This window comes from Thunnus maccoyii, chromosome 3 (assembly GCF_910596095.1).
Source record: "Thunnus maccoyii chromosome 3, fThuMac1.1, whole genome shotgun sequence".
Taxonomy (NCBI): domain Eukaryota; kingdom Metazoa; phylum Chordata; class Actinopteri; order Scombriformes; family Scombridae; genus Thunnus; species Thunnus maccoyii.
This window is the reverse complement of record NC_056535.1, coordinates 21,190,237-21,216,198: the sequence shown is the minus strand read 5'-3', so window position 1 is coordinate 21,216,198 and position 25,962 is coordinate 21,190,237. Positions and strand designations below refer to the sequence as shown.

The following is a 25,962-nucleotide window of genomic DNA, read 5'->3' as shown; positions in this document are numbered from 1 at the left end:
AGCTTTAATCTTGCTATATGCTTGTAAATTACTTCCCCTCTTTGTCTACCTCAATCTGTCCGATGGTCTCCTGGTACTCCTGCTCTCTGGTCTTAAATAGTGACTCTGTTTCATCAATGAGGCTGCCAAGACTTCCATCCTGGGAGTCCTTAGAGAGCAGACAGAGGCCTCATTCATCATGCATGAGTAAATGTCTTACACAGCACGCATAGCAATGATCTACACTCTGACTTGCATGAGTTGGAAAACCATTGGATGAAGAGCATAAATGCACACGAGACTCACTGGATCAGCGACTTCGCCGTTACCGTCGGTGGGGCAGGTGGTTGTGCAGGTCGTTGCAGTGATGGCGCACGGTACGTTGTAGTTTGTGAAGTCCTCCCATAGCAACAGAGTCTCCTCGTTTTCCTCCCACGTCAGACTGTCACAGTCGTCATCGATTTCGAATGTCTCGCGCCTAGCAACAAAGGAGTTATCTGAATGTCTATGTAGGACAAGGACAGAGAACGGGAAGAAAAAAGAGAAAGAGAGGAGGGGAAAGACAAGTATAACAGCCACCAGCAAAGGTTGCATGCAAAGAGGAAGATGCGCTTATAAAGAGGAAGAAAAAAGATGGAAGGGAAAGAGGATATGAAAAAATACTGCAGACCAGTTAAGAATTATGTACAGCCACAAACTGAAAAATCTCTTTTGAGAGTGACGAGAAGTAGAGAGCATTCAAAACAATAACTACAGCGACGTTAACAAAGCAAACACATGCCCACAGTATTAATATCTGCTGAGTTTAGCTGAATGAGCAGACTGTATGTTAGATGCAACACTTGACACAAACACTAGAGGGCGATGAAGGAATATACAGAACAACTCAACATCACAACACTGTCACATACTGTACCTGTAGGGAGTTAACTGCAGAGCATATCAAAGTTCGCTCAGAGCGAGGAGCACTTCTAATGTGCATGAACATTGTTAGTGCATTTGTGTGTGTGTGTGTGAGAGAGAGAGGTGTCGCTTACAGCTGATTGAGCATGCGTTTCATTTCATCTGTGATGTTGAGCGACCCAGGAACATCCTCCTCTAAAGGGCTGGGCTCCGCATCCATATCTGAACTGTCCTCATCAGACACCACTTTACGCTCTTTTCTCCTGCAGCACGCCACCGCACCCTGGAAATCACACAAAGAAACATCAACTTTTACAGTATGTTGCTTGAGGATCCAAAGTGAACCTGATGAACCCTGCGGCGAAATGAAACTTAAGATTTTGTACTATTGATCTAATCCTTGGATTTTTGCTTGGAGCATTTTCTTTGGTTTTTAGCTGGTGCTTATTTGCAGTACTTTTCCCTGGCTAAGCTTTTTAAAATCAGATTAAAACAGCTAAATAAACAAATGGATGACAGATTCAGGATAAGAACATAACAGAAAAACAAACTCTGTGCATGTGTCCATGTTTAAGGCAGTTTGCAAAATAAACTATTCCTATTATCTGTTTTGAAACACATTGCCTGCTTCGTAAATTAGTCTACAGGTGAAAACAAGACCTGAATGACACAGACATCTACAGGTGAAACACTTTTGGAGCTGAATCTTCTTTATAATTTATATAATATAAGAAATCCCATTTAAATTAGAGACTACGTATAATGACATGCAACATAAGAGAAGCCACCAGCTTGACTCTCAGTGGATTTATACCTGGGCTTTAGCCAACAATGTTGGTGCAATGTGATAACCTTTTGCACAGTGAAGAGTTACCACATCAGCATTTCACTTGTTTATGTGTACCTGCGCATATGAATCATTAAGTATTCTGCATGTGTATGTTTATTTGTGTGTGTATTTGCAAGGATGCAAGCCTGCATGCCTGCACCTTTTTAGAAAGGTCACTTGGTGCAAGATCTGCATGTGAAAAAAAAGCAACAAAGTGACTAATAACAGTCATCAACTGGAAGCTCTGATTTCAGTTGAAGAGCGCTGACTGTTTCCTTCGCAAAAGAATTCATATTTCTGCTGCAGTTACTGGCAGCTCCTCTGAGCAACTGTGAAACAGCGGATGCATACCCACCTTCTCTGATAGTGACCTGTCTGGCAGCGATCTGGCCGGACTGACGCTGAACATCTTTGACATGTCCTCAGAGTTGCGTTGTTGAGCCACATCGCATAGTTTGGCCGTGATGTCAATCCGTCTGCAGATGTCCATGTCCACCCGTCTGGCTTTCTCCTGAATCTTGGTGTCCAGGTCAGACATTTGCTACATGGGGATGGATAGTTATTTCAGAATGACACTCGCAATTTAAACAGCTTATAAGGCTGTGTACACATTCTGTATATGAACGTCATTCACTGTGGAAGGCAAAAATGTAAGTTAACTGACTGCAACTGATTTTTTGATCATATTACAGCTACTGGTTAGTTCATTAGGCTACCAGGATGTGTCTATGATCCAATTTGTTACATGATTCAACTCTGCAATTTCATTTATGACTTTATAATCACTTTTTTTTTTTTAAATTCTGATCTTGTCAGATGTTTTGTCTGTTTTATGTTGTTAGTCACTGCTACCTTTTTTGGCCAGGACACTTCTGAATAGTTTTGATCTCAGTGAGGTTTTCCTTGAATAAAGGTTAAATTAAATAAAATTATACGTAATATAACAAAAATGATGATGTGATGATATTCGGTTAGGATAAGATTTGGTTGCTCACATGTGTCATATACTGTAGATCGCTTTAAAAGATCAGGCTGACTTTTTACAAAAGTTCTTTACAATGTACAGTGTAGTATAAAGTCAAGAGGATGTGATATGTAGCACAACAAGCTAGAGAAGCTCTGTAAAAGGAACCACGTCCCTGCCCATGGGTGATGGCGTCTGCACGAAACTACTCTCTGGAGACTGAAAACGTGATCGCTGTTATTAATCTTTGGAGCCAACTCTAAACAAACTATCAAACTTTTTGTGGCGAAGGAACATGTCATCCAGTGCAAGGGTGTGACTCATTGACATGTTTTTAAATAGTTTTTGAATGACAACAGAGGTCTATGACACAGACGAATACAGTAAATCAGGCTTTGGATACACAAGCAATACTTGTGAGTACGATCAATGCATTGTTGATTTGGCTCTCCACATAAGAATTGTTGACAATAAGTAAAATATAGAAAATCGCTAGTCATATCCTTAAACTATAGGACCATAATTTTTTGGACCATAGAGGGCCATAACATACGGGATGTCTAACCACTCCTAGACATTGAAATAATCTAAGCACTTACCTGACTCTGGATTCACACATGAGGGATGAAGTAAAGCACAGAAAATAACATGAAAAATCTACAATGTACAAATGCCAAAAGTGAAGATGAGCAGGATAAACAACTAAGCTTTCAAAAAATAAAAACACCATCTGACTATATTTATCCCTGAGCAAGCACAAGCTGCGACTGGGCCCACTGCAGTATATTACAACTGTATATCACACTACAGCAGACCTGCCAGGGAACAATATACAGGGCTGTACAGGAACAGGAAGTGCTCTTGATCTACAGCTGCTATTCAAGCTATTTTCAATGAATGCTTATCTTAGAAGCTTTCTAGCATTGTATTTTTCCTGAACCCAAATAAATATGGAAGGAAGGGTGTGTTTAGTGCTATTCTTTAGACCAATATAAGAAAAATGCTTAGGAATGTACAGGAAAACAAAAGTACATTCATTAAACACTGCTGTTGCAACTCTTACCCTGATTGCTTTAACTACGGGCGTCAACACAGCACTTTTTATACTGTGTGAAAGCTTTGTCAGAGTGATGATGACATCACCCTAGTGGGGAACGGGTACTTACATCACTCATCAGACTCTTGAAGACCACGAGTTCAGCCTTCAGTCTGTCCACCTTTTCGTTTAGATCATCCTGGATCTCTGATGACTCCTGGACCCTCTGCATGGACGTCACAGAGACACACAACAGGTAAACAAGGATACCATTAAATTTGTGGAGTGTGTGCTACTTAACCACAAAAAATCATTATAATAAACATTTACAACATGCAACATGCATAATGGAGTGACCCTGGTGACAGTAAGATAAGAACCTTTAAGCAAATTAAGTTTATACACTGTTTCATGCATTTTCATATTGGTTACTGTTTAGCTTTTTATGATCAGTAGACAGAGATAATAGTTTCCAGTTTCATATTTAAATTACTGAGATGATGCAAATGTGAACCACAGCAATACAAAAGGTGTTTCATAATTGTACCTGTAGCCACAAGGAACCTTTTCATATGTGTCAACTGGACACACAGTTTTGGTGAATTGGGCCCAAGATATTAAACTTACAGTAAGGTTTAAAACTTTCAACTTTCACTCTTAAAATAATAGTCAGGTGCCCATATATCTTGCTTGCTATAATCATTCCTCCTGTAAATACTGACCATTAGATGATCTCTTCCTTCTACACTTTCAATGTAAGTGATGGAGGACAAAATCCACAGTCCTCCTTTTGTGCAAAAATGTATTCAAAAGTCTATTTGAAGCTAATATGAAGCTTTCAGTCGTCCAAATAAGTCAAATCAAGTGAACATCTTTGAAAATGTAAGGCTTTTTAGCACAAAATTACCTCTTTGTGTTTCCTGGATAGTGTTTCCCTGTTCAGCTGCAATGAAAGGATAGTAACAAAAAGAAGGAATTTTGCACTAAAAAGACTGAATTAATTTTTTGCACCGAATGAGGACTGTGGATTTTGTCCCCCAGCACTTACATTGCAAGTGCATTAGGCAGGGATCTTTTAATGGCTGGTATTAACAGAAGAATGTTTACAACAAGCAAAACCTGTTTCAGTGATCATACGTGACTGTTGTTTTAAGACAGACTTGAAAAATTGTGAACCTATAGACCTACTTTACAGCTTAAAGAGGGACGGCACGGCTTTCGCATCTCAAAGTCAATTTACTAGTCATAAGTACCACTTCTGTGAGAACTGTCAATCTAGCAAAATGTCATTTGTGGCTCTAGAGACGCTTTGGCATGTAAGATAAGATAAGACTCTTTATTGTCATTGTAGGCATACAATGAACTTATGTAACTGTCTGTGACCGGCAGCAATATAAATCTAATAATAAAAAAGGTATTGCACAGCAGTCAGATGTACGTAATAAAGTGTTGGAGTGCATTAGCATTAGCATTAGCAGCAGTTGGAGGGTGGGGCGTGGGTGGTTATATTTACAGTCCTAAGCGCTCAACAGCTATGGGAGGGTGGGGGCTGATGGAGGCTACAGCTCTGGGGAAAAAGCTGTTCTTCAGTCTGTTTGTTCAGGCTTTGATGGCTCTGCATCTCTTCCCTGATGGCAAGGGGACAAACAGACTGACTGTGACCTGCGTGAGTTGGGCCCTTACTGATGCTGCTAGCCTTCTTGTATAGACGGCTAGCATACACTGTGTCCAACTTTGAAAGCACAGGTCCCACAATCTTCTGTGCCGTTTTTACCACTAGGACCAAATCCTTCTGGTTCTCGGCAGTACAGCTAGCATACCACAGCATGACACAGTAGCAGAAGAGACTCTCTATGGTGTATAGTTCTGTAAAAGTTATTAGAAGCTGAAAGGGATGTTTGGCCTGTTTGAGTTTTCTTTGGAAGAAAAACCTCCGTTGAGCCCTCTTCACCAGGTGGGAGGTGTTAAGGGAGAGTCTGTCTGACAAAATAAATCTGATGATGTCATCTACTGGATTGATCATCACCATACTTTGTAATGATTTGTCTTAAGTCCCCCAGCTTCAAAGGAATGCAATACAAAATAGCTGAAGTGCCCCTTTAACTTTACATTTGGTCTTTTAAGAACCAACCTGTTCTACGCTCAATCAGAAACACACCCATATATACTACAATCATACTCCTTTAACCTCCACTTATACGTACATCAGTTTCAAAACACTCATATTCCAGCCTCATCATGGGTCTCATAAACAATAACCTAATTATTAGTGTGCACAGTAGATTCCCATAGTTTCCCACTAAATTAATGGCTATCCTTATCCTTTAGTAAATTTTACAAAAGCTAAAAGGATGACTAACTCTTGACTTCAATCTTTCACTAGAAGAGAGCCAGTTTTCGTTTCTGTATTAAGTCAGCACACAGTTAACAGCCCTCTGGCTCCGGGCCATTAACAATAAGTTTGGACTGTTTTTACTATCTTCCGAACAGATTTCCGGCTCTCCCACACTCAGCGACATCTGCCCGTGTGCTCAAAATGGTTAAAGCCCCCCTGGGATGGCACTCCACCTCTCTATCTGGGGTTTTGCTGACCCAGAATCCAAGACAAACATGCATTCTGTCACCGATCGATTTGCGCAAAAGTAGAGATAGGGAAGGATGCCGACCAGAGGCACTTCTAGCACCAGCTGGGATGCTGTATGTGTTGTGATATCAGGTCCTTCATGCCTGCCTTAAGGTGTGACACTTTAAATTGATTTTGCTTCTACATCTATTTCCTTTTCTTGTTCCACACAGAAAGCTAATGGTTGACTGCTGGTAATATTTGATGTTTATATCTATATCTATATCTAGGCCAACAGACTCCTCCTGATGGGTTTGTAATAAGGTTTTTCTAATCTGACACACTTCCTCTTGGCTGTAACTGCCTCTCAACCAGATCTGCTGAGTCCACATTGAATAAAACGCCATGAAGAACTGAGCTATATATACATGTTTATGTATGTACTGTAGTAGCCGTTTTGGAAATGTATGCGTACACATGCTCTTTCCTCAGATCTAATTTGTGTTCCTAGTCTGCATGTTGTAAGTGACTCTTGGCAAGATTTCCAAATGGCCAGTGCACGAGTATGTGAGTGGAATATATTTGATTATGTTTATGTTTCCCAACCTGCTGCAAGGATCCCACCGTGGACTCCAGCTGCTCTCGTCTGGACAGCTCCTCCTCCCATCTGCAACACAAAATACAGAGGTGGGTCAGTTACTGCAGGGCCTGGTCCCCTGGGGGCCACTAGACAGGGTAATGGTACTTTTGTGGGGATAATACTCCCATCTCTGATTACAAAATGCCCTTGACGGTGAGGGTTCACACCCACTTCCCCCTATTTCTAATCTTTTTTCTCCTTCCTCCTTTGTATGGTCACCTTTAAAAACCCACCACCGTCTCAATAAAAACTATAAAGAGATTGAAGTTCCACCCTCCTTCAAAAAACATTGCTCATGAATAGTTTGTGAATCTCTGCGTGACTGCAGGGACATTTGAGCACACCCAAAAGGGTGGGGTATCTCTGCTGCAGCCTGAATTCCATTATGCTATCTGCCTCATTCCTCATGAAGTCCCAGCAGTAGAGAATCAGTTTACAAGATCTTACTGGTGACAGTTCAAAGCAAATTCAAATCTTTATTCATGCTATTGACAGAGAGAAGTGGAGCTTAACATGTACTAAAACTACCAACACATACATTAGCAGCAAAACCATTAAAAGAAATTCCAATATTTACTGATGATACAGTAAGCTGAATTATTCATCATATCACAGTCGCCAGCTGGGCAAATAAGTGACTGTAAAACAAGCAGATCATTATTGGTTTGGATCATTTGTATGCAATATAAGATGACACTAGACTAAATGTCTACAGCTATGCAAGCTCACGATTACAGTGCTAACATGTCGACGTTTAGCAGGTACATTACTGTGTTCACTATCTTAGTTTATTGTGTTAGAATGCTTTATTTGGTATTTAATTAGCACCAACACAAAGTACAGCCAAGGATATTTGGTCATAAACCAAAGTATTGGACAAAATAAAACTTTGACCCAATATGGTAGATGAAAAAATAAGGGATCACCAAAGTTGTTACAGTTTATCCTGTTCATACAGATATAATTGTCTGTATCACATTTCATGTCAATCTATCCGATAGTTATTGAGACATGCCATTCAAAACCACAAATGTCAAACTGCTGGTGGTGCTAGACGAAAAGTCAGTGGGGTTTATACTATGCCATGAATGTATGTACAGTCTGTAAGTCGGGGTTTAAGTGGGGACCAAACAGATTGACCGAAAAACAGACCAGAGCCTTGCTTCTAACATGGCTAAAAATAAACTGCCAGACCCCATCATGCCTTCAAGCTATTATTAGCAACACAGTTCTATTTCTCTGTGCTGACAGCTCATATCTATCAATCATCTGCGCCATGGAAACTATGTAAAAATAAAATTAGCCTATTTAATTGCCTTACAGTATGTGTCACACACATGGCACAGAGCGCTCAGCCAGCGTCCGTCAGTTCAGCTCCTAATACAGACTCATCTTGTTCCCTGGGATACGAGATCGCAGGCGTGCTGAGTCACTGATGCTTCCTCAAAGAGGGTTTGAGATTCAGAATGGGCAGTGAGCTCATTGAACAATATGAAGTATCCACACAGTGCCAGACACCCATGTGACACTGAGCCACTGTGAGCCACGTGAGGACAGTGGAGGATAAAAACCAGAAGGGGTTTTCTTTTCTGTGTGTGTGTGTGTGTATGTGTGTGTGTGCGAGAGAGAGCGAGAGAGACTGGGTGAGCCAGTGGGAGAGGGAAGATTTATGTGTACTAGTTTAAGTACCACATGCCTGACCATATATGTTTAGCTACTGGAAGTGAGAAAGTTGTCATCTGATGACCATTACTGAATTCTGGGACCCTAGCTTCCCCATAGCCTTTACCATGGAGAAACAAAAACACACCAAGAAGTCACAACATGCGTCACTGGAGATTCACTTTCCCAACAAAACTCAGCCTTGTTCCCATTCAGCACCCAGTGAATGTACACTGTCTAATTAGAGAGAAGTGTTCCTTGGCAGGGTGTGCCAGCTCACAGTCTGATTGAAGCCTTGTTCTAGAAATGCTGGCAGTGCTGCTTTACTGTGTCCACAACACTCCGCCTGTCTGCCGCAGGACTCTGGCTCAGGTCATTGGAGTTCACAACTGCATCACATCCTCTGCAGACATCACTTGTGTTGTGGCCACAACATCCTTGTCTCTAATACTGTGGGTGATAACCGGACGGAACAATTCAATCGACCTACTGATTGGAAGAGAGAGCCTCTCTCTGTCAACGACATGTCAAGGCTATTCATGTCCAGTGTAGGGGGTAATGCATTACAGTACTACATTACTTTTAGCAGTAATGAATATAACGCATTACTAATAGGATTTTGGTAATATTATTACCGTTACTATGTCAAGTAATGTGTTACCACCTAAAATTAAGTGTCTTTTTTTCTTTTTTTAAGAATTCATATGCACCCTGCACCGTTCTGCCACCAGAAAAAAATATAATATCCCCTGAAGAATTTTTTGTTGCTGAAATTCGATGGCTGAGATGCCTGCAGACTCTGAAATGAGCCATATTTTGTAATGATGAGTCATTCGTTGTTTGTGTTGGTCCTATGCTCTTTTACTTATTGCTATTTCAGGGCAGGATATAGGCCACGCTCGTAAAATATTGGTTTGCAAAATCAGCCCAATCTGGTGGCCATAGAGGCCTAATGCTCCAAGCGCTCTTTTGTTTTCATTCTTGAAATCACATGTCCATGCCTTATTCTTCTACGAACCTTAATAAAAATGGCATAGAAAAGGAGATTTTGTGCCTTGTCATGTCATTATAGGCTACATTATAGAACGGTCTAGGTATATTGTGTTTCATTTATCCCTATCTCACAATTTATCAGACTTTGATCTTTTGTCTGCCTGCCCATCCCCCCTGTGTCCAAGGCCATAAAAAGGTCTAGGCTATTTAATTGTTCTATATAGGCTTCTGTTCTAAAGCTTTCTATGTCAACAATGTAGGCAAAAGCTTTTGTGATTCCACAAAATCACAGCAATTGTTATTTATTGTATTGCACTGTGAGGCTGCACTGCACCTGTTACATTAAGCTGTGAGTGGCCTACAGCTGTTTTTATAATGACCAAGTTCTATCACTTTGGATATTTTATTGGAGTGTTTCAATCGACCTGAAAGGCCTAAATAACATAGTATTTAGTCTAGACTTAGGCTACTGCCTTAGTGCCGCTTTCACACATAACAGGAAAAGCCGACCAAAAGGAAAAGATGGGCTCTTGCACTTGCTGCTTTATGCCTGTGCTGTCATTAGGCTATAACACATCGCCCACCGATGGATTTATAATGAACTGCAATAAACCTTTCCATGATTGATTACCCGCTATTAAACAACATTACATGCTTCCATTTCATAATCCCTAATCATACTTCTGTGGTTATTTTGGTGAAAGTAACGCAAAAATAGTGTAATAGTTACATGTTACTACACACAGACAGTAATACTGTAAAGTAACTTATTGCTTTCAAATAAAAGTAACTAGTGATATGTAATATATTACATTTTGAAAGTAACTCAACACTGTTTATGTCATCTGTCAAAGGTAACGGAATCATTGACAGACCAAGGCAGCAACTGCTTCCACAATATTTGGCACAGATAGCAATCCATAAAAGTCAAATGGAAAAGCACAGACTGTTAGGCATCCAAATAAACAGACTCTAAAATGTCTAATCCAAACAGAGATGAGACTACAGCATAGCAAAACTATTCTATCTGGCCTCTCTGCCACAGCAGTGGTCTTCCTGTACCTTTGGCGTGACTCAGTCAAACGAACACACCCGGAGTCTCCTTACAAGGACAAAGACAGCAGGAGGGTTGGAGCCTGTGTCCACTCACAGACATCTGTTTACCGCCAGAAACATTCTCCTCAATCGTGCTCTAATAAATCAAAAACCGTGGTGTTACAGATGTGTTGGTTCAGCCTACAAGGTCAACAGAAATTGCAGCAATAAATGATGTGGTTTCCTTTATGGAAGGCTGTTCTGGAAAGTAAAATAGAAATAGTGGATGTTCTTTAACAGCCACATAAAGATACTACCTAATTTTCATTGAGAAAATTAAAAGCCATTTAAAAAAATGAGTCATCTGTATCCAATCCAATCAGTAGGGCATGATTGGCTGCAGAAGTACTTAAATAGAATTATTCAAATGAAATGAATGGAAAAAAAAAGATGCCAAAAAAAAAATCGCAACTGCATATTTTGTGATGCCTGAAAAGCAGTGATTTAAAAGTGAAAAACGAACTGTCTCGCATCAAACAGACATTTTCTCATACAATTTTTTTGTCTGGTGAACAATAGCATTCCAGCAGCGCTTGCCAACTAACACTCCCTGCCCTATGTGGTATGTCTGGGAGTTACGTTTGCACGCGAGCTGCCTCAATGTTTTCCCATCACTGCTTGGGGGCACAGGGGAATCTTAGTACAGCATGCACACATCCAAATTCAGTTGCTCTAATTTTCTTAGCTTTGATTCTTTTTACTGAGCGTGCTCATGCTGATAGTTTTTTGTCACTCATAATTATTTAATCTTGAAGCTTGATTGCCAGAATCAGAATGAAAGATTATATCTTGGAGGTGACTACCCTGTGGTTATTATTTTAATGACCAAATGTTCATCTAATCTCCTGAAATTTCAAAGAGCATGACCACAACATTGTTATGCAATGGTAAATGCCAATGGATCAGAGAATATGAGTAAGTCAGTAAATACCAAAAGGAGTGTGGAGAACACTTTGAGGTGTGGTTGCAAGTCATTCCACAAAGCCTCTGTTGTTCATAGCGAATAAAATTGAAAGTCAGACAACACCCTGTTTAAATGATATACTGGCAAGTGATACTTAGGAAGTGGAATTTCTCTGTAACCAGACATCAAATCGCAAGCTCAAAAAATAATCCTATGCATTAGAGCAGATTAACCCAAAAAAAGCATACCTTTAGAGAACATATTACACACCTTCTAATTAGAATATTTTATTCAGTTTCACCCACAGTCAAAATATCCTCATTTACCTTATGTTTTGTCTTTCATTTTTTAACTCTCTGACATCTGGATAATTTAGTTATATGGGTGTTGTTGTATGTATAATAACACAATAAGATTTATGATAGACACTTTTGTCCTTATTCACTACTGCTTTTTCTAAGCCTTTTCTAATGTTTTGAAAGTGTGATGTTTTCAAGGAAAAATGCTTCTTTACCTAATTGCCTGGATGGCAGCGTGTGTGTTTGCTCAAGGTGTTTTATTCACCAAGTGAACTAATTTCTGTTGTCCTCTGATTGGATAATTTATCCTACATTTATGCATATATTAAACTGTTGCGATGCTTGTCCATATACCCAATAAAGATCAAGCAGAGTAAATAAATATAGCAGCAGTAAGTGAGACAAGTTTCTTCAGAAACTACAGGATTTTTGAATGGTAATATGGTAAAAAAAAAAAAAAATGTTTGCAGGGAGTCTGTTATCGTAAACACAAAGTTTACAGTCAATATTTTTTTAATTTATAGATCAATCTGTGTTATATAAGTCTCTAAAGATGCAGGGTATGTAGGAATGTTTGGCAAAACACGAATGCATTAATGTTTACATTCATTACATTTCATAAAGTAACTGGAAAATAGTTATTATCAGTACAATATTACAATATTATAATATCATCAAATCACAATAATAACAAGAATTCTTTAAACCCTAATTAATGCTCAAACTACCTTCACCTGATTTGCTAAATAATATTAATATACTTTATTTCCTTGCCAGTTAAAACCTTTATGTTTAGCTGTAAGCTGTTGCGAAGGCACAAATCATCATGTTCCTTTTCTAAACGAGGCTCTGCAAAATAGACGCTAATGGCGCCATTACAATTAATTCTCGTGAGGGCAGGCAATAGTCAAAGAGGAACTGTTACATGATAACAGATGCAAGGATCAATACATCTGGCTACATGCAGGACAAACACACCCATTCAGCTCAGTCGCTCATATGAAACGAGGCCACCGTCAGCTTTGATAAATCACGTCTGACAGTCAAGAGCGCACGTGATTCCTGCTAAGGAGCTCTATAGGTATCTATATACTGTTGTCTCTATGACAGCCTTCCCCATCCTCTATGTGCGATTATACGGTGCACAAACAGGGTGGTGAATTACCTTCAGTACAGATCCTTCCAATAATCTTGGCTGGAGAGGAGGAGCATGCTGGGAATAAGCATCTGTGGCACAGAGATGTGAAATAGTGGTATAGTGAGCAATATAAGGCTTTCCTGAGAAAGAAAAGGGGGAGGTATGACTATAGTAGGTCATTGATTGAACGTCATGATGCTCAGTAATCTATAGCCTCCCCAGACTCCACAGAGACATGTGTGGCGTGCTAATGATGCAGCGATGTGAAATGGATCGGGCCCAGCAGGTAAAGCAGCTCAGGAGCCCACCGTCTGGCTGCTCTGAGGGTCTCTGCTGATTAGACAACACCCCAAGGTCAAGCTCATTTCATTTCTAGTGCCTTTCTCTGCTCGACCTCAATCCATATCCATAACACAAACTCCCACCACACACACACACACACACACATTCACACACTTGTCCTCTAACATCCCATCTTCTCAAGCCATCTCGTGTCCATGGAAACCATGCCACAGGCCTGCATCCGATGCAGATTAATTCCTGGCTCACTCAGTCATGTAAACTGGGCACAGAGATGTCCGACAGGATCACCACTCACTGTCGGATGAAGATTCCTCTGTTTTATGTTCCACAAGCAGGGCCAGTCTTAAATATAGCCCTCCTAACCCAGACAGCATGCAGACACCACCAGGCCGAGCAGCAGGAATGTCAGTGTTGCTAAGTGACCACAGACATTTTTCAAAGGTGCCATAATCATCAGCCCTCGGGGAGCAACCAGATTTTGCTAGTAGCTGAAATAGGTGACAGTGCAAAACATAGTATTTGTCATTGCTCTATTGACTTCTCAAAGTCTTGTTTTCAATAATGAGACATCTTCATTTTGCTGTGTTTTATAAAGGGGTAGGTATGAGTATATCTAATAAAAGTAAAAATATTCCTTGTTTTGTCCTCCAAATTATGACTTTTTGCTTAATTTACCAAAGGACAGCCAAAAAACATGAGGCCAAAGTAGGAAAATGTGTGAAACGCCTGGATGTGTATGTGCACGTTACATGTATGTGTATATACATATACAGTAGGCAGCTCTTGTCTTGCAACCAAGGGTGGGATCTGTTATGAATGTGTTGCCTGTTAATAAATATTTTCAAAAAATGGATTTTAAAAGCTCATGACGCACATCTTTAAACATAAAAGCAAAATGTTGTTCAAGTTACAGAAATTATCAGTCAAACAACTGACTGTTTGCACTGAAATTCCTGGTAACTACTTGAGTCGGGGGAAAGAATGAATAGAGGTACAACAGATGACACTGTGCCTCTTCCTAGGAACCTGGTTTCTTAAATATTTTGGACCTCTTCCAGTGAACCAGACCGGTTTAAACTGAACTGCAGACCTTTATAACACATATCAGTGACAGTGAAGAAGACAAGCAACTGTGAGTATTTAAATGGTGAATGCAGTGACCAAGAAAGGTCAACGTTCCCATTAAATATGATGAAGACCGCATCCTATATTACTCATCATTCCCTGCCATTGCTTTATCAATATACAAAGTCTGTCTTTATCTAAAGGCTTTGAAAATTGTTAGCGATAGTTCTCATTGAGCATTTTCCCTTCATGAGATAGTTCCTTCAGGGAGGACATACAAACAGCTTTGATCAAAATCTGGGAGGTTCAAGATAAGTACATTCCTCGAGGTCCTGAATCGAAAACTGCAGGCACGTACAAGGTTTATAACTGACTTTTATATAAATGCATACATCTCTTTTTATTTTTTTGTTTTATTTTTTGTTCTTCTACTCTGCATTCACATGTGGTACTTTGGGATATTTTGAGTATTTTTTTTACTATTTCTGTAGATGTTCTTTTAGTTTTATTTGTGTGTGTGTATATTGAAAGTCCTGTTTTTGTTGTTCGCACAATGAGTGTACCTAAATGGCAATAAAATCAACTTGATCAACCTAATCCTTCTCAACATATCAATATTATATGAAAGAAGCACAGAAGGTGCAGTATTAAGAGATTATTGGAGTTTTATAATATGTTCATAAGACTTCTAACAGAGTTAAAACAACAAAGTGCTCACATTAATTATTATAGCTAATTATTACTATCCAATGAGTGTAATGTCTAAAGATGTAATAATTATATTTCCAAATAATAATGGAAAATCTTCAATCAATAATAACTTCAGACTCAGTATTACTTTTAAATCATCACTTCAAAATATGACACAGTCCGTATTGAACTAACAATTAGGCTATTCACTGATGACGTCATACTATCTTGCAATTATTTGCACAATAATTGCAAGATATCTTTTGGCCCATTAAGTGCAGCATTTCTTTTTTCCATTTAGTCAAGCTATTACATTTTCCAGCAGCATGATATCAGCTGGTACACACTTGTCAAAACTCAGGATGTAATGTATGTTTGGAACAGACTGGATAAAAAAGCATTAACATTGAGGAGGAGAGGTTGTAGCTATGTAATCTGTGAGTTTGATGAATGTTCTCTGTCTACAACAAGACATGTACCTCATAATTAAAGTTCTTGCAACATCAGTGTTTCCACACACTCAAACAGGGATAAAGCTACCATATCCTTCATTTGTGCCGGGGATCTTCATGAATCACTGGCAGACTAAACTTCATATTGTATATAACCTGCTGCAAATCCTCCCTCAATGGAACAACTTTTCATGGATTTCAACACTGAAGGAGCATCTGAGAATCAAGTTCAGGCAACAAGACAACATTTTGATGTTCTGTGTAACAAGGTGAGACTAATACAAATTCATTTATACTGATCCAAGCTCCCTGAATAGGGGCTTTGGTACAATATTAGTGGATCCTCCCTTCATACTGATGGACTGACAGATAGTAGGGAGGCAATGTTGTAACATGTCTAATCCTTTATCCTGACCTGGCCCCACAATATCACCACACTGACTTTCCCCAACAATATGGGTGTGAGCTGGACATGTTTGCACTGTGCACATGCATTATCTGATTGCTTAACTCCAAAAGCCAGTCCGAGTCCTCATTTCTCTGGCCTGAGGGATGATGCTGTCAGGTTAGCTGTAAACCGTTTAGAGGGGAGACAAACACATATGTGTTCACATGTAATTACCTGCAGTTTGCGTCTAATAGGTATGACCTAACAGCACCCTGAAAAAAAAGGATAATTAGTTTCAAAGTAATTGTTTGTACTGGCAGCAGTCCTTCAAACTGTTAAGCTTGAATCTCTGCAGGAACATGCAAAGGTGTTGATACTTTGAAAACAAACTTAATGGTTTATTTGTGTTCATAATGATTGACAGTTGAATGTCTCTAGTGGCAGAACTGGCAGAGAGTCGAAAGAGTTTCTGTCAACAAGAGTGTCTTACTAAGTTCACAGTTACTGATAAGCACCTGAAAAGGGCAATCTTATCACGCTATATTATTGACTATTAGTCATATTGCTGTTACCTCTCTCCATTTAATGCACAAAAAAGCAACAAGAATACAAATTATATTTGCACACATTGTTTGTTTTTGCAGTCTGCAGCAAAGAGGGTGACAAAGCAGAGTGACAGAAAATCTGTTTTGCCTGCAGTCTTCATCTTCAGTCCCACACTGCAAACTGACCCCACCCCACATGGTACTAAGCACACTACTGTGCTGTTAAGTTGTTATTTTCCCACTGATTTCATTACTGCAGTCTCACACTGTAGTGCTATCATAATAACTCTGAGCCCCTGGCTGTTGACTTAACATACAGTACAAGCAGAGAGACATTAAAATGCACAAAAACAGTAAAGATATAACTTGTAGGAACACTTCACTAAAGAGAGCCAGACAGCTTTGTTAACAATCAAATAATGGGGGGCTTTGAGTTGGATGTTCTGCTTGACAAATGACATGGATTTGCGAGATTCCTTTTAAGTGCAAAAGAATAAGAGCACAAACAAGGCCTGCATGCCTGGGCCGTGTTTGGGTGGAGCTGCAGTGGGAGTCACATCCTATTACAGAAGAAAAGAAGATGGAGATGTTCACTTCTAGTACTAATCCTCTCTGGCCAGGGTGTGTGCAGTCAAATTATGAGAGACATAATAGTTATGAGCTGAGTTATCACTACTAGACAAATATCCTTTGTACCTCTGGGTACACACACCTGTAGGATGAACCCCATGACTGAATGTAAAACTGCAACAGCTCTATTCAGAAGAAATCTGGTTTCTTTACCACAGTTATGTTGTCATGTACAGCAGGAGTCTCAGAGTGCGGGCCTGGGGGGCCAGACCCAGACCACAGTTTCATAACATCCTGCACATGCTTTGAATGTATTGTTCTTTTTTTTCCATTTTGATTTTTTGGTGAATAGGCTGCAATGTGTAGCACATTTTATCCAAAGCCCTTCACAACGTGCCTCTCATTCACTCACACATAAGGGGCAGCAAAGTACCATGGAAGGCAATGACCCACTGTAACCATCAGGGTTCAGTGTCTTGCTCAAAGACGGGAGGAACTGGGGATCGAACCACCAACACTTCAATTAACAGACAACACACACTACCTCCTGAGCCACAGCCACCCTTGTCTTGTATTTTAGAGTAATCATTTAATTTTCTAGGTTTTCAAGGTTGCAAATCATAAACATTTGTGCTGCAAAGACAAGTCAATTAGTAGAGTCAATTAATCAGTTAGGTGATGGACAGAAAGGTTTTTGTTTTGAGTGACTTTTTAAGAAAAATTCTCTGGTTCCACCTTCTTAAATGTTAATATTTGATGGTTTCCTTGGTCTTCGATGATTGTAAACAGAACATCTTTGGGTTTTGGATTGTTGGTTGGACAAAACAAGACATTTGAGGATGTCACCTTGGACTCTTGGAAATTTTGATGGTAATTTTCCACCATTTTATAAACCAAATTATTAATCGAGAAAATAACTGACTGATCAGTAGATAATGAAAATAAGCATTGCAGCCCTAAAAAAAAAAAAGTTTACTTTCAATTTCACATTTAGCAAGCAGCACCTAAATGAACAACTTGTCAACACAAACATTTTGGCTAGGACCAACAGCACTCTGATTTACTGTCTAGCTTCTAAACATAAAAGAAAGGTTTACCTGGACCACAGACAGCTTCAAGAGAGGTGGCTAATTGATTGTTTTTATGTGGAGTTACTGTGACTGCTACTTGTCTCATCTGCAGGGAAAAGCTGACAAAGTGAGTATAGTTTGAAATATAATGTAGAAATAATAGTTTTTAAAACTATTCCAATGACTGTTCATGTGTCCCCCCCAAACTGGCCAAAGCCCCCCAGGTAATTTGAGTTTGAGACCCCTGATGAACAACATTTCTTGAATTTCCTTGCTTAGGTGAAGTAAAATCAAAGCTCTGAAGGATGAAACTAAGCCCCTCAGTTATTGGTACATTAACTAAGATGAATCAATCTAATCTGTGTTGGCACTTCCATTTTGTTTACATTTACATCACAGACTGTGCCTTTAACATGATAAATATTTTTCCTGCTGTAAAAGTCATAATGAAAACACTGCCACAGGAGATTAATGCACTTTAAGATTTCCAAAGACCAGACACATCTCATTTGCTTAAAGGTCAAGCATGCAAGAGTACAGAGACAAATTAAATGCACCTGTCACGACTCGTACACAACCTACCTATGTGACACATACTATTATACGTGACATTATACACTGCCAAAAGATACATGTGTTTGTTTTAAAGGTGACAAGCAAACCAACATTTCCACCGGAATAACAAGTTTTTGAATTACAGTGATTATTAAGTCAGAATGCTGTGCCAGCACTTCCAGACCTTTAGAGAAGGTAGAGTACTTTTACAAACTGAGCAGGTCTGAACAGAGAGGCAATGACGCCTGTTAGATTAGTAGTTGTTAATGAGGATTAGATCAGATGATTATGGAGCAGTAAGATTTGCCTGACCTTACAAACTGTATGTCTTCTGCTTCACTTCAGGTCACAACTGCTGCAAGGTGTAGCAGTGTTTTTCCAAATCCACCGACAGAACCTACGGTATGCTCTCCCTATGCAGTCAGTGCTTACGAAGGGCAGGTGCATTCCCGCACTTTTAAATATGGCAACTCGCCACTGCTCTCAGCTGTATCGATACCCATGAATAATCAACCACAGCTGCACAGCACAGCAGCAGCTCCTGACACAAGCACTGAGAGAACAAAGGCACAAGGAAGCAGAGGGGGAGCCAGCCTCCCATCATGGTATCGCCTACATTTCCCTTCCAAATAATATACTGAAAAAGGCCACATTTACTTCATATGTTTTCATTACAGCTCTCTGCCATAATCGTTGGCTTTTTCTTGTCTTAATAATGGTCTGGGCCCACAGACAGCTATATTCGTTTAAGGATAATGATAATATATTTTTTACTGTCAGTAAATCCCATGAAAAGACCAAAACCAGCAATCTGTCTCTCAATACTTTCAGCATTCCCTTGCCTTTCTATGGCACTCTATCCCAAGCCAATGTATTGGTAGTGAAGACATAAATCTTTAAAAATATGTCAAAAAATAATAGAATTTCTGGTTGAAAAAGGCTTAGTAATTTCCTAGAACAGCTGGGCAGCTGAAGGTTTTAGCAAACACTACTCAAAGTAGTGCATTTGTTGGGGACTATTTTCAGCTACGGATTAATACTCATTTGGTGCTTTAATGAGCTGTTATGGCACCTGGACTGTATATGTGGAAATGACTCAAAATAAAACAGTGTCCATGGTCATCATAATGAAGGAACACGTCACCCAGTGCAACAGTTATCTATGTGTTTTTAATAGTTTGGTGAGATATTTCAGGAGCCTTATCCTTTAACGTTTCCAGAACGCAATCCAGGTTTGTCAAGGCAATGAAAATTACCTATGATAATACTAGAAACTGCAATTGGCCTTGACATATACAAGACATGTTGTGAACTTCGACAAGCTCCGACACAGACAGGAAGAGGGAGAGAGAGAGAAACAATACAGCCTCTAATCTGGAGCTCAATTGTCTTAGTGGACTGATCTCTCTCTCTCTCTCTCTTTCTCTTTCTCTCTCGCTGTATCTCAGCAGCAGGAGGTCTTCCACTTCGAGAGGCCCCAGTTCAGCACGGCGACTGCGTGCCAGGATGTGGTGCAGGGCTGGCTGGAGGTTGGAGCCTCGGTGCTAGGTGACGGCTTAGAGAAAATCCCTCTCCTGAATAGACGGCCCGGATTATACGCAGGGCAGGTCAACACCAAAGACAGACAGAGCGGCTGAAGAGCTCATCAGTGCAGTGCGTTGCTCTTCATTGGGAAATACGATATATGAAACACAATGCAGACTTTGGCTTCATCTCACCCTACAATTAGTTAGTTCTTTACTGAGACAAGCCTGAATCCTCCTTTCAAAAGAGATGCGTAACTCTGCCTTTCATCTCTCATATGCAAAGTAAGCAAGATCAAAGCCACGGAAAAGTGTGTTCACTGAATTCTCATTGCATTGATCCACACACTGCTAAATTCAGCTGTACTTGAATTATTCATGCAGGAAGAAAAATGCCCAGGAGGCACTGGGACTGTTCTGGTTCACTATACATCCTGTATCACCCATATTGTGACCCAGCAGGACAGTTGTTTGGCCTCTACTGAGTCATGGCATAAACAACCAATTAGGAGAGATCAGCGCGATGACCGGGTAACTGGTTCAAATCCTAATCATGGCATAGCACGCTGATGTGTCCTTTACAGTATGTCTAAAACACTGCAGTGAGCTTTGCAGCTTTAAAAATAGAATAATACTGTAAATTATCTTGCTCCCTGCATCCCTTTCTTTCTGTCTTTAACAACCTCCCACAGCTCAGTTCATCTCTATTCAAGAGAAAACCAAGTGAACTACAGTATTATAAACTGTGTAATGTGTGCTCATCTTAGTGCTCCTTATCTTTATTTACACAGCTCTTTGAAAATGTATCAGCATATTACTGTAAGTATAACTGCTGTCTTTCTGTCCATATCTTTCTTTCTGTGCAGGAATCTGCATAATGACTTAAGCTCTCTGCAATATCTTTGCACAAAAATGTAAATGTTAAACAAATTGGTCACATAAAGGTAGCCATCATGGGCAGCTCGACACAGTTTCTGTCGATAGTTAACACAAAGTATGTGGCTGACTGTCAGATACGTTCATCAATGTCAGCCACCACTTTCATGGTCTTTTAAGCACTATTGCATGCTGGTGGCAATTACTGGCTGAAACTCACTGAGCATCGAGTGATACATTTCACAGTGATGCAAGACAGTGGGATGAAAACTGCGTGTATGAGGCACTGGTACTGACCTTACCCATCTTCCTTTGCATGGTTGTTTGTCAGCTTAAGAGGTACAGTATGTAACCTCACAGCCCAGACACTGTGGCACTAAGTGGATGCTCACATAAGCTGGTTGTTTGATTTATGAAGCCTGTGCTGAGACAGTGTATATGTGTGTATCCTGCATATATGTGTGTGTGTGTGTGTGTGTGTGTGTGTGTGTGTGTGTGTGTGTGTGTGTGTGTGTGTGTGTGTGTGTGTGTGTGTGTGTGAACAAGAAAACTTTTGCATATGATAGAACTGAATAAATGGCTTTGTTGTGAAAGCTATCAAATCAGATAAATTAGTTAAGTATGTGGACCAAATCAGTTTAAGAGCTTTTCCAGATCCACAAAATTCTCCAGCAACTGTGAAAGAACAAGAAAGAACTGTTTGCTACTAAACAGATATTGTATAATGGAGAGTAGCTGATTTGGAAATATAATTAAGGTCATTTCGGGAACAGCTTTTATATCCCAGCTGGATGAACATAAACAGATCTCTAGATCTGTCTTTCTACTATTTTTTTCCATTAAGAATCTGAATCAGTGTCTTTATCTTAAATAATAAATAATGAAGGTAAAGGCTCTTCCCATAGAGCATGCACAGTATCCATTCATCCGGCCAGCACTTGAATGTCAAACCCGACACCAGATTAAAAACTCCAGTATACTGTGAAATACAGAGAGGGCTGGAATGTAATGGACGTATAAGTAAAAGTTCTGCACTGCAGATTTAAGTCTGAAGTTAACAAAAGTCTGTACAAATAGAAGTATTTTCTTTAATGACTAGGTTGCTGAGAATGAAACTTACAAACAAATGAACTGAAAGCAAATGTGTCAAATTAAAGATAAACTTCATAATTCTGATTGATCAATTCTCACTTTTTGAATTATAGGAGTATGTATTTAATAGTTTCAGTAATTTTCTATGAATTCCTCTTGCAAGTTCAAACTGTTTTAAAGTGTATACAGTATTTCCAGCTTAGACTGCGGATGTTATTGAAGCTTTGCATGATACTGTTTACTGTTGACATATACTTCTAAAGGGAGATGTGTTTGGATTAAAATTTTCAATAGTGATACTACAGCTAAAACAACGTCCCCAAGCATGTTTTATTAACATTATTAAAATTACTGAATCTAATGCTTGTTTACACTGCAGTTGTTTACAATAGTGTTTTGTTTTTTTTACTTTAAGGCTACTTAGAGGGAAATTTAAGATTTAAATTCAGAGTTCAAGAGCTTCACAACATCTTAAAACGTATTAGGTAATGTCTCAAGTTTCTTCTTAAAAGCTCATTTGTCAATCTGGCCATCGCTCTTCTACATCTCTGGGAACATAATGTACATCTGCATTGTCTGAGTGAACCTTGCAAACCTCTGAACTCACTTCACAACATAACTTCATAAGCGACTGTGTAACAACAAACTATGACAAATCACACCGTTTTGCCTCAGGTTAAGAAAATAGTCTCTTGATCAGAAAGAAGCGCACAGTAAAATGACAGAAAGTAAACAACCAAGTACTTCATGGTACGAATGCAAGTGGCCTAATCAGAAATGGGCCGACCTGTCATCCATCTCCTTGTGTGTGTCCACACTCGTAAAGCTTTAATAAATCACCAGGGTGGTGTGGGAGCGCAGGGGGGCCTCCGGCGGGATTGAGGATGCCTTACAAAGCAGTCTGCATGACACAGAGAGAGGAGCGGAGGGGTGGAGGGGATGTGGAGGGAGGGCGGTTGGAGTGAAGGACGAAGGAATGGCTAAACACAAAGAGCACAGAACAGAAAAGGCATGGCAGGACGGGGCTCAGGGATTGAATGTTGAAACGTGACTGTAGTAAAGAGGATTTAGTCTGGGAGACAGAGAGAAAACAACTGGGCAGTAAACTCAGCTGTGATGCAATTATTGAGCTCATGGCAGAGAAGGAACAGGAGAGGCAGGGAAAGAGATTGACCACCATGATTACTAGCCAATAAAAACAGACTAGGAATGTGTCTTGTTTCTCAGCTTTCTTGATGTAAAACACATGTTTGACAATTGTTACTTGTATCATTAAAGAAACATGTAGACATATGCTTCACCTACAGTACCTATAAATGTATAAATTATGAATAAATTGTTACAAACAACATAGAAAACCTGTTTTTTCAGTTTAACATCATTTCACCAGCAAATATTTAGAGGCATACTTTATATTTCAAGAATGAACTGTGCTAAGAGGAGAAATTGGATATATTTTGCTAACTAAAACCCTGTTTTAAAAGCAACTGAGATAGTCGTTTCAATGACTTATTAAGTCGAGCGCTTACATTTTTGCTAAATGAGATCCAAATGTTGGACTTCAGCTGCAGCAGTTTTTAATTTGGCTGCTGCCCCAGTCACTGCTGTTCATCTTCTCAAACAGATATGCACTAAAAAGGATATGATGGTGTTACTGGGAATGACTGGACAGGATATCCAGTTTCCCGGAGAAGTGGGAGAGCACACACATTCTGTGTCACTGAGTCAGTGTGCTCACAGGGAAATCAGCATTCGTCATAGCAGACCTAACGGAGCAGACAGAGGCCTGTTAAAATGCCTCTCTGCTTGAATCATGACGGCAAACAGAAGCAGGCGGTTGCTTGGCACCTTTCCCTCCAGTAGTCAGCCAAGCAGGCCAACAGTGACGTAGGTCAGTCCAGGACGCTGCAGTGAGTCCTCAAGGAGTTAATATGTTTAAAGAAGAACAATTGGTGGAGACTGAGCCATGCAAAGGAATTTCCTCAGAAGAGCGTGAGAAACAGGATTGTCTCAATTCATGACATATGTCTTTGTGATACTAAAATGCAGAGCACCCACTCAGCTCTGATATCTTTCATGTGAAAACTACCTCAAGTGTAACTCTATCACTGTGACATCTGTCATCGCCCCACCACATATTATATGTAATATATATATATACATATGTATAATGTCAGATGAGGTACAGTGTTGTGTGTCACATCCACGTGAGGGGAAGAAAAAGTCACACTAATAAGTCAGAAGTCACAGAGAGATGAGTAGATGAAAACTCAGGTCTCTCAACCAACACATGAACAATGTAACACGTGAAAAAAACAAGCCTATCTTTAAAGCGCTATTGATTATGTGTCTTGATTTGATGAAACACCACATTAGAACAGTTTCTTGGCCTCTAAACAGCTTCATCTATATTGAATGAGTCAACTCTTGAACTTGGGGGAAATGAGTGACTGCAGCGTAGACTGTGACTGAGAAATGACTTGAATATTCTTGCAGTACTCCTACAATGACTACATCCCATCTACAGAGGATACGTAGTGATATTTTCATTTATAAGTGTCTTTTCTGGACTCCTTAAGGTAGTATAAATCTTAGGTTGATGATGTTGTCCCTAGTTTGGTGAAGAAAGGACAATTATTGGGACCCGGAACTGTAGAGGGCCCAAAGAATTTTGATAATGATATGAAAAGAAATGGAGGGCCCAGATCAATAGCATTCAGGCCCCTGTAGTCTTTGCTACACCTCTGCAAGTAATTTTCCTGTAAATCTATACAGATTATCTGTCTCTGTACACTTCAATGGCAACTGGGCTTGTTTTAAGGACATAAAGTGGTTGTAAGCACTGATATCCGGACACTAACACTGTAAATTGCTCATTTACAACTTGTTATTAACAATAAATAGCACACTTATAATCTTATTGACTGAGTTTTACTCACTTTCTCTTATACTCGTCTCTCTCCCGCTTGACTTTGGCCAGCACGTTATACAGAGCCCTCAGTTCTGGGGTAATGGTGTCTATTTGGACCCCGACTCCATCCGGATGCGTCCACGTCACCCCGGGCCCGTGCAGGGTCTCCAAGCGCTCCCCTTGTCTCCGGACGTGGGTGAAACTCCAAATAGTGCCCGGTAGCCGCGACTCGGGACCGTCCGTCTGCACGGCGACTTCCCGGGCGTAAAGTGCGCGGTACTGCGGTCTCTGCAGAGCTTGCTGCAGCTGGCTCTCCAGTAGTTTGTTTCTCCTCTCGAGTTCGTGGACTTTGGCGAGAAAGCAGCGGAATCGCAGGTTGAGGGTCTTCAGCACATGGATGTTAGAGCCCAGGTCATTTCGCAGGGCGCTGGTCCCCGTAGGAACGTTGCAGACCGCACCGGGCGGAGTATCGGAAAAAAACATCGAGTTCATGTTGGTAAACAATAACACCAATCCAACTATGGCTCTGTCTGGTTTGGTTGCAAAAAATAAAACCGGTTGTTTTGTTTGTTTGTTTGTTTGTTTTTTTATCTCTGCATATTCCTTTACAATCCCACTCCCACAGGACGAGTTTCTCCTTACAATGCAGATGCTGAGTGAGAGGCTGGAGAAGAGATGACCATCATCACTGTCCCAGCTGGATGTTTACCCCAACATGGACCCCTGCAGCATGGGTGTTCCCAAGCAAATAATAAACACCAAAAGTCCTTAAAGAGGCACCGAGGGCATCATCTTCTGAAGGAGCGACAGATTTGACGCAGACCGCAATAAGCAGCAGCAGCAGCAGCATTACTTCCCGTCACCCTCATGTCCTCTCTATCTGTGTGTGTGTGTGTGTGTGTGTTTGCTTTGTCAGG

General features: G+C 40.1%; 1 protein-coding gene across 1 annotated transcript in view; it reads right to left on the bottom strand.

The window, feature by feature from the left end:
* Positions 1–25,677, bottom strand: part of iffo2b (intermediate filament family orphan 2b) — a 29,149-nt gene extending 3,472 nt beyond the window's left edge. Inside the window, exons 1-7 of the mRNA XM_042402869.1 lie at positions 25,074–25,677; positions 6,881–6,941; positions 3,842–3,937; positions 2,067–2,252; positions 1,017–1,165; positions 286–457; positions 50–148 (exon numbers count right to left, since the gene is read on the bottom strand). Of these exons, the coding sequence (XP_042258803.1) occupies positions 50–148; positions 286–457; positions 1,017–1,165; positions 2,067–2,252; positions 3,842–3,937; positions 6,881–6,941; positions 25,074–25,537 (1,227 nt within the window). The 5' untranslated portion in view covers positions 25,538–25,677. The remainder of the gene's footprint in view (positions 1–49; positions 149–285; positions 458–1,016; positions 1,166–2,066; positions 2,253–3,841; positions 3,938–6,880; positions 6,942–25,073) is intronic.
* Positions 25,678–25,962: the final 285 nt, after the last annotated feature.